At 34.2% G+C, this 14,306-nt stretch overlaps 1 protein-coding gene and 2 long non-coding RNA genes across 12 annotated transcripts; 1 reads left to right on the forward strand and 2 right to left on the reverse strand.

The window, feature by feature from the left end:
• The first annotated feature begins 2,129 nt into the window (after window positions 1-2,129).
• LOC111303342 (sugar carrier protein A-like) lies at window positions 2,130-5,625 on the forward strand. Of its 4 annotated transcripts, XM_089742253.1 has the most exons (6): window positions 2,209-2,452; window positions 2,924-3,235; window positions 3,760-4,079; window positions 4,346-4,972; window positions 5,070-5,239; window positions 5,356-5,625. In XM_089742253.1, the coding sequence occupies exons 2-6, from the start codon at window positions 3,091-3,093 to the stop codon at window positions 5,399-5,401; spliced, it is 1,308 nt and encodes a 435-aa protein (XP_089598379.1). In that variant the 5' UTR covers window positions 2,209-2,452; window positions 2,924-3,090; the 3' UTR covers window positions 5,402-5,625. The 4 variants fall into 4 exon arrangements, with proteins under 4 accessions (XP_022755258.2, XP_089598379.1, XP_022755259.2 ...); XM_022899523.2 differs by having other exon boundaries at window positions 2,130-2,452; window positions 5,070-5,625; XM_022899524.2 differs by lacking the exon at window positions 2,209-2,452 and having other exon boundaries at window positions 2,913-3,235.
• Window positions 5,626-6,128: 503 nt separating this feature from the next.
• Window positions 6,129-9,250, reverse strand: LOC149515469 (uncharacterized). The gene is made up of 2 exons (XR_016326784.1): window positions 7,391-9,250; window positions 6,129-6,803 (listed from the first exon to the last, which is right to left on the reverse strand). It is a non-coding gene; the product is annotated as an uncharacterized LOC149515469 (long non-coding RNA).
• Window positions 9,251-11,396: 2,146 nt separating this feature from the next.
• LOC149515470 (uncharacterized) lies at window positions 11,397-14,114 on the reverse strand. Of its 7 annotated transcripts, XR_016326905.1 has the most exons (5): window positions 14,047-14,114; window positions 13,806-13,882; window positions 13,618-13,675; window positions 12,757-13,205; window positions 11,397-12,533 (listed from the first exon to the last, which is right to left on the reverse strand). It is a non-coding gene; the product is annotated as an uncharacterized LOC149515470 (long non-coding RNA). The 7 variants fall into 7 exon arrangements; XR_016326902.1 differs by having other exon boundaries at window positions 11,398-12,533; window positions 13,618-13,882; window positions 14,047-14,112; XR_016326904.1 differs by lacking the exon at window positions 14,047-14,114 and having other exon boundaries at window positions 11,398-12,533; window positions 13,806-14,036.
• Between the last annotated feature and the right edge of the window lie 192 nt (window positions 14,115-14,306).

Consider the following 14,306-nt stretch of genomic DNA (forward strand, 5'->3'; position numbering starts at 1 on the left):
TGATCTTGACCAATCTAAACATTACTGCTGCAGGGGCTTTCTGAGTGGTGTATTTTGAGTACAGTTGAAGTTGTGTAACCACAAACCTGAGCGCACATCACAAGCACGTTTGTATATTATTAAGTATTCTAGCAAAGAAAGAAAGGATGTAATACTACTAATTAACCTTCTTCACTGCTATTGCTCTATTGGCATTGACAAATAATATGAAACAACGGATATAATTAGGGAAGGACAGCAAGTGGGAGGTGAGATTCTGGAATTCACATGGAATTAACTTGTGTCGTTGCTCACTACTTAGGCCATCTATTTTGAAATACTAAAAATTAGCAGAATCAAAGGGAAATTAACTACACCCAATTTGGCATATACTTTTATAGAAATCTTACTCATAAAAAAAGGAACAGTTGCAGATCAAACAGAAGACTTGAAGCTACAAATAAAGGATGGGTGAAGTTCAAACAATAATGAGTTTGTGTCAAAGATGACAGCCACGATCCAAGCTGGGGCAATTGTGGTTTAGAAAAATTTGTCAAAAGTTGCCACAAACATCCCAAGAATGTTAAGCTGGCAACATGTTTGGAATGTCAATTCTGGAATACACTATATCAGTCCTCTTTCTAAAATTATTCTCTTAATTTTCACACTAATATGTTATTTATCTATTTATTTAAAGTGTTGAATTTTGCTCTCAATTTCTGCAATCCTGAATTCAGTTTGAATTCCATTTTACTAAATAAATGAAAAGAAAAAATTATGCCACGTAAGTGCAGCCATAGCCATGCACGCATCCTTCAAGACCATTGTTGTCTCCATTTAAAACTTGTTTGACCCTTACTATCTATGCTTACATAAAATCTTTTATCAGAACCTTGGTAGTCGAAAGAGTAAAACACTAGGCTATAAATCGTCTCCAACACTACCCATTTTCCACCCTTTCCTTTTCAGCGATAACTTTAAAAAGAAAAACACAATCACATTTATTTGTGTAATAATGACTTAAAAAGAATTATTTAAAAATTTCAAATCTATTAAATGATTTGAAAGAAAAAATCAAATGGGTAATTAAGACGATTGCACATTTTTGGCTGAAAAATCAGACACGTGTAGCAAATTACAATCACATTTACTTGAGTGCCTAAAAATTGGCTTTAGGCATCAATGGTGGAGCAAAAACTTTAACGGGTTGATTTGACCACTTCCATAAAATAAATACTCTTCAAGGAGATATTAAAAGGTCAAAACCCCATTTCCATGGAAGTTGGATTAACTTTCTTTCTTTTCTGAAAATTTGTTCTGCCGGTTGAAATCTAAGATTGACAATCACTTTTAAATGACTCCTTTATATAATTATTTTAAAAAAATAATATTAATAAATATTTTATATTAATTCAAGATATTAAAGAAATAAACTTTTTTTTATAAAGTAGATTAAAAAAATACCTTTGAAACACTTGTTGATAAAATTCTTTAGATTTTAACAAATGAATACTTTTCAAACTTCATGCTGTCAACATCTAAAACTAATCTTCCTCACGATATTGATAGCTCCTGGTATCTTGTCCTTTGTAATCTGCACAGTGTGAAATATTCTATTGCAAAATATGAGTGTTGAATATGGGTATGTAAGGAAACCCAGACCTACTACAGTACACGTAAGCATTCTGATTAGAGTTTGAACTACATAAATTATTATATTGTTACTCAACTTCTTAATTATTTTTCATGGTCAGAATCCAATTTACTCATACATAGAAGTAAATTACAATTTTTGCTCCACTTGGCATTATATATATTTATATATATCTTTTGGATTTCATTTGTTTCATAATTTTTACATTTTTTTAGTATTTATTTAATAAAAAATTGATTGTTCAACAAAAGATGAGATTACATTTTATGAATAAAACCACTTATAAAATTTATAAGTATAATTCTATTTAAACCAGATAACATGTGAATACATCATCCTTAAAGAAGAAAAAGTATGTCTAATTTGGATGTTGATGCATACGGTAACTCTGATATGATCTAAAACCAACTGATTTTTTTTACATGAATAACAATATAAGCTCACACTTTGAGCAGATTTCTATATATAGATGTCCATATTATCAAACTTTTTAGCTTATTTTGCCAACCATTTTGGCCTATCAACTTTATTCTTCGTATCTAATTAATATCCTTATTTGGTGGATCCTGTCCTTTGCCAATTTCCAAAGTACTTAAGAGAAACCCAGAGAATTTTTCTTCTTCAAGTTTGACAACTCTCCTTTATTTTATCAATTGAAAAAAACCATGAAACAAAAGTAAATATACAGTGACCGTACAAGAAAGAGATTTTTATTCTCTTTTTTCTTCTCCTTTGTTTCATTTCTCAGACAAATAGGAGGGAAGGCGTCTTCATTCAATCGAACAAGCTCATTTCATCTCTGTCAGAAAGTGGAGAAAGGTATAATGAGATAACCCAGAAGTGTAATTGTCATGAATTTTCACTTGGAATCACAAGAATGAGTAATTAGTAGAAACAGATGAGTTTTCATTCAAATATATATTTATGTTTGTTAGATTTTCTATTCAGAAAATTGATCTTATCTTCTAACCTTTGTTTTTGGACAATCTTATCTACATGCATGAATTTTTTTTCCTAGAAATAGAATGTTTGCATGGTACAAGTCTTGCCTTAATTGATGAAAATGCAGTGGAAAGTGTTGCATTATTTTTTTTCTTTCTCTTATATCCAATTTTGGTCGTAGAAAGTTTTTTCTTTTGCGTTCTTTGCAATAACAAAACCAGAAAGTCTCAAAAGACGAAGATTATAAAATGACAATAGTATCCTAGTAAATAATAGTCAAGCATGTACATTAAGTGAAGGTATTTGAGATAAACACTTTGGAAAATTATTATTTTCCACCTTCTGAAGGTCAAGTGGGGAGGTTGTTTCTCTTCAGTCAACCGTAGTGAATTGGCTTTAAAATCTTCAACAAGGAGCAAGACAAAAAAACCAGTTCTGAAGGCTGAAGAGCTATCCCCTTTTATTTCATCTGATTTTTGGTGTTTCTGAGTGGAAGAAAGGAGAAGCTTTCAACCATGGCTGGAGGGCCTTTAGCTCCAACTGGGGTGGCCAAGGAGAGGGCAGAGCTTTACCAAGGGAGGGTCACCTTTTATGTGATTATTACTTGCATTGTTGCAGCTGTTGGAGGATCAATTTTCGGATATGACATTGGAATTTCAGGTACTCTATCAGCCAATATTTTTATAGATAGATGTATTTAGATTGTTGTTCTGGCAAGGAACCAATAGTCCACAAAGAACATTCCGAGAAGCAAATATAGAAATCATTAGGGACTGGAAATCTGGTGTTGATGGTAATCTAAAGAAGTGAAAAGTTATCTATCATATTTAAATTCAAGAGTTGATTCTTCGACAGGGAGGGAAAAAAATTGTTGTGTTTCACTCTGTTTGGTTTCCAGGCAGAGGAAATGAAAACCAAATTTGGAGCTCAATAACGTATTCAGTTTATTTACAGTTCTATTGAAGTAATGATGCGATCAGGAATTAAACAACAGTTAGAGCACTAAACATAAAAGTGAATAAGATGCATGAAAATAGACCAGACAAACTAATCAGAAAGTGGGTGTACACAGTTTGTGCATATTTACTCGTATAAGAATTTTCACAGCCAGAAAAGTTCCTCAACAACCCACAAAACCTTTTGTCACTGAATATTCTTTTCAACTTCATGACAATGATTCGCAGGAGGAGTGACATCTATGGATGGATTTCTCCGAGAGTTTTTCCATTCGGTGTACATAAACAAGAAGCACGCCCATGAAAACAACTACTGCAAGTATGACAACCAAGGGCTCGCAGCATTCACCTCTTCTCTATACTTTGCTGGTCTAGTTGCATCCTTAGTGGCATCTCCTATAACTAGGGTGTACGGCCGTCGTGCAAGTATAATTTGTGGAGGACTCAGCTTTCTTGTTGGAGCAACTCTCAATGCCGCAGCTGTCAATATGGCAATGCTCCTGTTGGGTCGAATCATGCTTGGTGTTGGGATAGGATTCGGAAACCAGGTAATAACCTACTTCACTGGAATTTCTCCTTGTTTATCTTCCTATAATGAACTTATTTAGGATTTTGGAAATTACCAAAATTTTTCTTCTCTATTTTTTTAAGCATACGATTTCTCTGCTTGTAAGAACAGGAGCATCGCTTGCTTCTGTTCGCAGGCGATGATCAGCGCCTAGTATAAGTTACTTGATCTATGAGAGATTTAATCATCTAATAGTTCAGTAGATATTTCTGAGATTCTGAGCCACGCTTTTTCATGTTTATGAAGGCTGTTCCGCTGTATCTGTCAGAAATGGCACCAACTCATCTTCGAGGAGCCCTGAACATGATGTTTCAGTTAGCAACTACCCTTGGAATCTTTACGGCGAACATGGTCAATTATGGAACTCATAAGCTTGAACCATGGGGATGGAGGCTCTCTCTGGGCCTAGCAGCAACACCAGCCACTTTAATGACGTTGGGAGGATTCCTTCTTCCTGAGACACCTAATAGCTTAATTGAAAGGGGATCAAAAGAGACAGGAAGAAAAGTCCTGGTGAGGATTAGAGGAACAGATCAGGTTGATGCAGAGTTTCAAGACATGGTAGATGCTAGTGAGTTGGCAAATGCAATCAAGTATCCCTTCAGAAACATCCTTGAAAAAAGGAACAGGCCACAATTGGTCATGGCAATCTGCATGCCAACATTTCAGATTCTAACAGGCATAAACTCCATCCTCTTTTATGCTCCAGTGTTGTTCCAAAGCATGGGATTTGAAGGAAATGCTTCACTCTACTCTTCAGCTCTCACAGGAGCAGTTCTGGCTGGATCTACATTCATTTCCATTGCAACAGTCGATAGATTGGGTCGTAGAGTTTTACTCATCAGTGGTGGAATACAAATGATTATATGTCAGGTACTCTTTAACATTCTGTCTTTGAACAAAAGCTATAACAGTAACTCAAGTAATACAAATAGGCAACTGACCATTCTGTCATCTGCCTCTGAAACAGGTCATAGTTGCCATAATCTTGGGGCTGAAGTTTGGGGACAATCAAGAACTATCGAAAGGCTACTCAATATTGGTAGTGACAGTGATATGTCTCTTTGTTCTGGCATTTGGATGGTCATGGGGTCCACTAGGCTGGACTGTGCCAAGTGAGATATTCCCACTGGAAACCAGGTCAGCGGGTCAAAGCATTACAGTTACCGTAAATCTTCTATTCACTTTCGTCATAGCTCAGTGTTTCCTTGCCATGCTTTGTCATTTGAAGTTTGGGATCTTCCTATTCTTCGCAGCATGGATCACTGTCATGACCATCTTCGTTTATGCTTTCTTGCCTGAAACCAAGGGAGTTCCTATTGAAGAAATGATATTTCTGTGGAGAAAACATTGGTTCTGGAAGAAGATTGTCCCTGAATATCCCGAAGTTGATACAAATGAGACCATTTAGAAAAACAAAGAATTTCCTACGAGTACTTGTTTACAATGTTTGTGTTGTAATTGCAATAGTCATCAAGGTAATACAGGCAAGAGGAGTTGATTCCTCCGCCATGAGAATGACTAAAGCCACTTCGTTAAAAAACAACTTTCTCAAAGATTCATAAATATTATAAAGATTAAAAACAAATTGACAGACTACAAGAAAAAAGGTTATAATTTTTTGAAAAGATCATAAAGTAATCCCGAAACCGGATATCAATGAATAGATTCATGCCATGAATCCTTGTGTTATTAATAAGGAAAAAAACCTTAAATTTTAAGATCTCAAAGTGCAGTATATTCAATTTGACTGACAAAACTGTGTTCTATTGTCATTTTTATTAATCATTAAATTTGATGTAAAATAATATATATACATAAGTATATGTATGCTTACGGGGAGTATTCAATAATTTTTACTAGTCCATATAATCTCATAACAAAATTTGCTTAGAACTCCAACTACGTATAAAATGCTACTAAAACACTAGTTACCAGTATGGATATCTTACACATGAATATCTTAAAAGGTTCAATGAGTAAAATTGACACCTTTTTTGGAAAGAAAAATAAATAATAAAAAAACAAATAAATAAATTAGACTAATTTACCCCTTGTTCTGTGCCAATCATTGAACAAATGTCCTGGTAAAATTTAAGGGGGAAAAATGAAATGTAAGCAATATGAATAATGAAATGTTGCATTAAACGTGTTCTATAATGCAAAATAAAAATAGGGATAAGAGAGTGATTGATTACAAAATTTTGCTGCGTTGTTGTCCGCAAGGACAAGCCCACCTCCATCAACATTTCTGCACCAAGTCTCCTCTGACTATTGTACTTACTCATCACTTGATACTTTCACATCCTTAAAACTTGAGAAGGTGTATCTTCAGATAGAATTGAGCATATTTCAACCGAATTATTTCTGTCCCAAAATCAAGTTCTACAAGAAAAGCTCCAAACTACCAGAAGATTTTCAGTCACAAGTAAACCAAGCTGGTAGTTCGCCACCCATTAAGGTACCTCATATCAAGGAAGATGAGAATATTATCGTTGACACCCTAGTAGCAGAGATTCTTTTGTTTCTTGTTAGTTTAACATCCACCCTCCTAAGGTTTCTGGAGAAGAATTGTAGCTGGGTGGACAAAAGGGCTGACCACATGATTTATGGCAAGACACAGCAATGACCCTGTCTACATCTTATCACCACTCATCAAGAGATTTGAAAAGAATCAATAATGAACGGTAAAGTCATGATACACCTGAAAGCATGTGTTTTTCATTAAATAAATCATGCTAATGCTGTAAAGTTTCAAATGTGATGAAGAAATAAATGGACAATTGCAACTTGGAGAGGTATCACTAGGCTGCGATAGGAAAAACAATCATTGCAAAGGATTCAAAACTGTCAATCACAATTAAAATTTGTAAACGAACAAATCTAATAGGAGCTGCTTCCATGACAATGAACCTAAACTAAAATTAATTCAAGTTTGTCTTTCTTTGCACTCAAAAGGAAATACATACTCATATTATTTAGTTGAGACAATGACAATTCATTCTCGAAAGTAGTGACATGATAAGGAAAATAATTTCACAAATAATTCAAAAAATGTTAAAGAATAAAACAAAGAGTCCATAACTAAGAGGACAGAAATAGGGAAAGCAGTTTCCCAAAAAATTGAGGATTTGAAGAAAGCAATGGCACTTTGAAGTTAAAAGTTACACCAGTATCTCCAAATCACATTGAATGAAAGAAAGATCCACCAGGGCAATATTGGATAAAGAATAGCCGTTATAACAGAAAACCATTAGCACACAAAAGAAAATCAGGACATGAACAACATACCTACCGATCCCACAACCATCACAATGATACAGTCTCTTCGATGCCTACATAGTAGAAACAACATTAATCTGCCAATATATGTATTATGTTAACTCATTGTGCAAAAACATAAGCTAAGATAACAATGTAAACGTCACAAAACCATAAAAGGTGGATCTCTCTCTCATTCATATAAATAAAATAGTATGCAGGCCTGGCAGAAATAATTCCCCATACATATGCCACAGTTAATGCAGACTACTTGGCCTGTTCAAAATGAAATCAAAAGTAAACATGATTAAGAGAACTCCAACTACATACAATACACTTCTGATGCAGTAGATTGTGCTAATTAAGTTTTCCAGGTCATCAACAATACCATCATTCCTCTTACACATGTATACCTTAAAGGTTCAACGAGTAATATTGACACCTTTACTCTCAAACGAAAAATGCTTAATGAAAACCCATAAAATTATTTAGAGTTAACCCTTTTTCTGTGTCACATAGCAAACAAATGACTTAGTAAAATTTACAAAAAAGAAACGAAATATCAGAAATATTAACGAACAAATCTAATAGGAGTTGCTTCCATGAAAATGAATCTAAACTAAACTTATATCAAGTTTTTCGATCTTTGTACTAAAAAAGAGATACATACACATATTATATACGATAAATGGTTAGTCGGCAGGGCTCCCAACGCTCATAAAAATACACAAGAGGATAGAATATGTAAAAGAGAAGAGGATATAGAGATTTCAAACCATTTTATGTAAACTTTTGAAAACGGTTATGTTCTCTTCCTTAACAAACTTTTGCTTCTCTTTCTCTCAATTCTCTCAGAAACCCAACAGAAACTAAATCGCCTAAGAAATAAAATCAATGAATCACTACTTTCAACAATACACATTATCTAAACAAATAATTCAACAATAATTAAAAAAAAAAATATTACTAACTTAAATAAATTTCATAACATAACTAACATAACAAACTTTCAATCCCGGAGCGATCTGAAGAACAATAGCGAAGCAGCGATGAGAACTTTGGATGCCAACTTTTCAAAACAGAGCCCTTTCCTCTCTTTTCTTTTTCTTTTTTTTTTTTAACAGAAACATAGTAGCGATCAAAGCACAGCCTTAACTACCTTTAGCTGTATTGGTGTTTGCGACAGTGATAGCAGTCACTCAGTAGTTCGAGTATTTACAAGTCAAATGACGTATTTACCCTCCTATTCAAAATTCAGGTTCCATTTTCATAGAGTAAATATCCTCTGCAACCGCAAGTGTTTTGCACCCTCGTTTTTTAGAGTTGGATTAAACAAAAATTTGATCGGAACAAACGAAGAGTAAAGAGTTAAATTGCATACTCTGAATTTTGAGCGTAGGATGATAAGTTTGAATACTGTGGCTGAAGTAGGACGATCCAACGGCTTTAAATTGAAGATACATGTATAGTCAATCCAACAACCGTAACTTGTGACACGTGACTTAAATTTTGGACTAAAAATGCGCGTTATATATTATGTTAGAATTTTATTTATTTTTTAGATACAAACACAACATTTTGTTAAAATATCACGTTCTGTTAAAACAGGGTTAGCAAGTATATTCTTCATTCTCATTTAGTTGCCACAAACTTCTAATCAACTCCAATGATAACCTGGCCATTCAATGCTTCAATTGTTTTAGTGTTATAGGTCGAGATTTAAACTCTGAATTCGCATGATTTTGAGATCTGGATATTCACTCATTTGATATCTCAGATCAATCTACTTATCACGGTTCACACTCTTATGAGGTGTTATCCGTTCTGATCCTCTGATCTCACAGTTTTATCCTACAAAAGATGTCTCATAAAGGAGAGGTGGTGTGAATCTTTTTATACTAAGTGACCCTCTATTATGTTCGATGTGAGATTTAAGACTCTTCTTTAGGTCCGTCTATTATGTTCAATGTAAGATTCAGGATTTTTCCTTCCTATTATGTTCGATGTGAGATTCTAAGATTTTTCTTTCCTATTATGTTCTATGTGAGATTTAGGACTCTTTTTTAGGTCTGTCTATTATGTTCGATGTGAGATTCATGATTTTTCTTTCTTATTATGTTCTATGTGAGATTTAGGACTCTTCTTTAGGTCCGTCTATTATGTTCGATGTGAGATTCGGGATTTTTTCTTTTATACCTTAGTGACCCTCCTATTATATTCGATGTGGGATTCAAAAATTTTCTTTAGGTCCGTGACATTCTCTTCCACCTAATCTCGTAACGCCCTCATCACGGAGGCTGGTCACCTTGTCTATCTTCCTTGAGACACTTGACGTGGATCGAACGGTTTAGGGCTGACTTTGATACCACTTGTCACGGGTCGAAACTTAAGTTTCAAACCCACGCGACTCCAAGACCCGGGTATCCACTCATTCGATGTCCCAAATCAAACTACCTGTCACGGTTCACTCTCTTGTGAGGTATTGTCTACTCTGACCCCTTGATCTCACCGTTTTGTCCTACAAAAGACGTCTCACAAGGAAGAGGTGGTGTGAACCCTTTTATACCCTAATGACCATCCTATTATATTCGATGTGAGATTCAAGACTCTTCTTCAGGTCCGTGACACTAGTACATTGCTGTGCAAAAAAGCTATAATCAAGAACAGAGAACACAGAAGAACTGATGTTTTTGCATGTAGGGTAAGACATGCCCCTCGAGATCTAGAAGAATTGTTCTTTAATCTTTTCAATCTATAATAGTTTTGACTACAAAATATTGTTAAAAATTGATATATAGATTCTATGATAGTTGGGCATTGAAAAAATTATAATTGTTTGTGTTTATTAAATATTATCCTAAAAGTTTTTTAAAGTTTTAACTAATATGAAAATAAATATGATTAAGATTGTGTTCATTGTAACATTAATATTGGAGTTTAATTCAACTAATTCCCATTCTAAAAACTTTTGGAATCTTAAAGGTCATTTAGAAGGAGAAATGTCATCAATTGTAAAGACTGAGAACTTTGATATGGATGAGGAACATGTTTTTGTTGTGAAAGAGGGTGTTATTCAGTCTTTATTGCATCTGGTCGTGTACTTTTGGATTTTCTTCTAGAACTTCAACTATTATTTTTGTCATGAAAATCTGATGAAGTTTTAACTCATCTGAATCATCAGTATCAACTGTATCATCTGATTCATCTGATTTTTCCAAAGAGAAATATATTTTCTTTTGCTATGATCAAACTCAATTGTCACAGTGCCATCCTGGTTTGTCTTGTAAGTTAGATTAAAGTATTGAATTGGTTCATCTTTCTTTTAAATCTTTTAATAACTTATCATTCATGAATTTGGGAAAAGTTTTAATATAAATATGTCTGGGATTCTTATCTGTTGCTTCTATTTTTATAAAGACAGCACAACCAGAGTGAGGAAGAGGCAAGTTAATGGTATGATCTTGAATTCTGTATATCATCTGGTAGTGAAAAAAATAGAAAACCTTCTTTAAGACCACTAATAAGAAAGTATTCTCTATAGACTTTATCAGCAACCTTATTACCTTTCAAATCCTCTTAACTTGTCAAATAACCCAAAAGATTTTACGATTTCCACTTCCTCAGAAAGACCTTGTTATTAATTTTGATGTCATAACCAATTTAAGACTTAGTGAAAAAGGCATAAAGTTTCAAAGTTATTTCAGATCTTGAAAAAAACTTTCCCAACCTCTTCACCGACTATTCAAATAGATTTCTTCCAGGAATTTAGACAAAAATTCATTCAGATTTCATGTGCAGATACTCATTTAGAATTTCTCTAGAAATATGATCATCCTCTTTAGAAAAACCCAAAATATTTCATTACCCTTCCCGTTAAAAAAGATAAAAATGCCAATTCAACAAAAGCAAGTCATTCAAGCATGAATCTAGACCGTTTCAACTAAACAACCCAAAAATGTTCCCAGACACAAGGATTAATTGAACCAACATCTTCTTCATGAGCATGTGAAGCATTTTATGTCAATAAACATGCAGAACAAATTCGTGAAAAATTAATATTGGTAATTAATTACAAGCCTCTTAACATTTTTCTTGTAGATGATAAATTACCCTAATTCAAATCTTTCCTCATAAACACTCTTCTTTCATAATAGTTATTGCATTTTTTGACACTAGTACAACTCAAACCATAGCTAATCCCATTGTATTATCCAAAACCTTTTGGAAAAAACAAAAAACCTTCTTTAAGATCGTTGATGAGAAAGTATTCTCTACAGACTTTATCAACAATTCTGTTACCCTTCAGATCTTCCGAGGTTGTCAAATAATCCAAAAGATTTTAGGTTGAATGTTGAAAAAGGTGAAGGAGTGTTTTAAGTCTTGGGAGAGGAAATTCTATAGCAATGTAGTAAAAGTAACAAAGGCACCATATGAAACAAACTATTTCTTTTGAAAAACAAACTGGGTCAGAGAATCTGAAGGGATGGATGAAGGGGTATTCAAGATATATACCAAGAGATTGGATGGAGGAGTCTCTAAATTTTTTGAGTATTTTGGACTGATATTTGAATAAGAGGTGTGGGGCTTTTTGGTCAAGGTCTTGGTTTTAATTAGTTTTGGTAATTATGGGGAAAAACTTTCAATTGGGAGGTTGAGAAATTCGTCAGGTAAGTCAAATTCATCACCCTGTAATCACAATTAATATCAGTTATAGATCCAAGAGGGCCAGCAATGGAAGGTTTTTGTGGGACATTTATAACAGGTGGAACTGTCGAAGAACCATTGCTACTTGTTAATGCCGAAAGCTGTTCTGCAGGTGCTGGTGGATATACACTGTCTAATGAAATGTTCTGTCAAGATGCGGTTGATGGAGCAACTGCGGTGTCTGGTATTTCTGAGACATTATCAACAGGAATAGCAGAAGGAGCTGACAGATCAAATAGTAAAAATTCCAAAGAAATTGCGTTGGCGGGAGGAGGTGCTTTTCCCTTTGAAGAGAGTTCATCTGAGGACTGGTAACCACCATCACTTGGTGAAGGCACTTGCTGCATATATGATGCTGCTACAGCATTAGACGTTTCAGAATCCATACTGAAATCAATCAAACTCTCCATGCCACCAGATGATGCAATCTTATGCAAAGTGACAACGGGATAAGTAATGTTCTGAGGAGCTACATAAAAATAGAGTATGATAAGCTCCTCTCAAAGGCACAATTTAAAATTTTACTCTATGAAACCAGTTCATTCACAAATCTATTTATATGTATCAAGCATTCAAAAATTGAACAAATGGTTCAAATATATGCATATGAAATCCTATGCAGAATTTCATATCTGAATTACAGACGTCCCTTTTGCGAGAAAGAGAAGAAACTCTGATAAGGGAAAAAGTACCAAGGGTCCGGCATAGTTTCTAAGTAGTCACTGCACCTTCTGCAGATTCATACGGTGCTCTTGCTTGTTCTAAACTTCTGAGTCATTATTGTACGTGGTTAAGTAAAAGAAAGCAATTGTTTTTCTTAGAAACAAAATAAAGAAAAACAAACAACAAGCCTCTGAAAGGTAACACCATTAGAGCCATACTTAAATAAAAAAGAAGTAACAACAACTTCACCTGGTTTTTAACAGAAGCATCAGCATCCCTTCCAGCTTTTGCTTTTGAATGTTCACCAACCTGTAAGGCAGGTGCATTCTCTCCCAAAATATCTATAACAGGGTGCACCGCTGGAGAACCAGAGCTATCTGTTTGGTGGTCAGATGACCCGCTTTGTGTCTCAGGTTCTCTTCGTGAAAAGCTGCTGTTATCTTGTCGCCTGCCACTTCTATGACCATCATATTGGAGACTGTTATCAACAGAGGGTTTAAGAGTGTAATCAGAAAGGGAAACAAAATAACAAATAATTCAAATTGATGCAATGTAATTATTGCATCACCGACCATGTTATTATTATTCTCAGGCCTTCGAGGCAATCTCATCATTGTCCCTAACAATAGTCTTTTGAGGATAGAAAAGAAATGTAAGATAACATAACTGAATTAAGGCCTCACTCAAACACAAATACAGTACTGTACAAGTATAACATAAATGTGAGTTTATCTGGGCGAACTGATTTTTTTCAACAAATATGAAATATTCAATACAGTAGTTGAGGGAAAGGAGGAAGAAGAGTTTCAAGACATGAAGAGGTCATCCTATCCAACGCAAAGCCACATTAAGCGACCAAGAGAAACATGCCTATTGCAAAACTCCCTTACCGAAAGAATGAGACTGAGCATCACCGCATCCCCTACCATCGTATAAATGAGGCCAAATCTGACAAGCCATCGAAATTCACAAATATAGACTTTAGTCTCCACACCAATCATGTCCAAAATAAAGCACCTTGTGAGAGCTTCCACGGTCAAAGAAACAATCTGAACAAATATGATTTCTACATTTTTACCGTGTTTTCTCAGTAGCCAAACACAAACAAGTGCCCAAGAACAAGTAGAAACAAATCTCCTTCGTTCCTATCAAGGCCTAGAAAAAGCATATCGATAAAACTCAACGCTGTAAAAAAAAAAATGTGGCCAAAACACCCCAAAAGAAAAAAGAAATAAAAAAAAAAAGAAACTAAAACCATTATAGTAAAATAACCAAAATTTGAAGAAACCCACAGGAAGAATAGTAAAAAACAAACATACCTGCAATTCAAGGTTTTAGTTAAAAGAAGGCTTCAAAAAAATACATAAGAATATATATATTTATAGATTTCCATTAAAAAAATGGTTCTTACCATCTATCCTATCTAAATGTAAGGTTGAAATTTTTTTATTATAGAGAATATTAAAATGTAGCATCTAGGATCAGAGAGGAAAAAAAAACAAATTGAGGAAATAAGACTAATGAAGAAAAGAGAACCGGTGATCATATAAAAATTTTAATTAATAGGAGTAGTTTAATT

Source organism: Durio zibethinus, chromosome 13, assembly GCF_047325235.1.
Source record: "Durio zibethinus cultivar Kanyao isolate XHJ-2024 chromosome 13, ASM4732523v1, whole genome shotgun sequence".
NCBI lineage: Eukaryota > Viridiplantae > Streptophyta > Magnoliopsida > Malvales > Malvaceae > Durio > Durio zibethinus.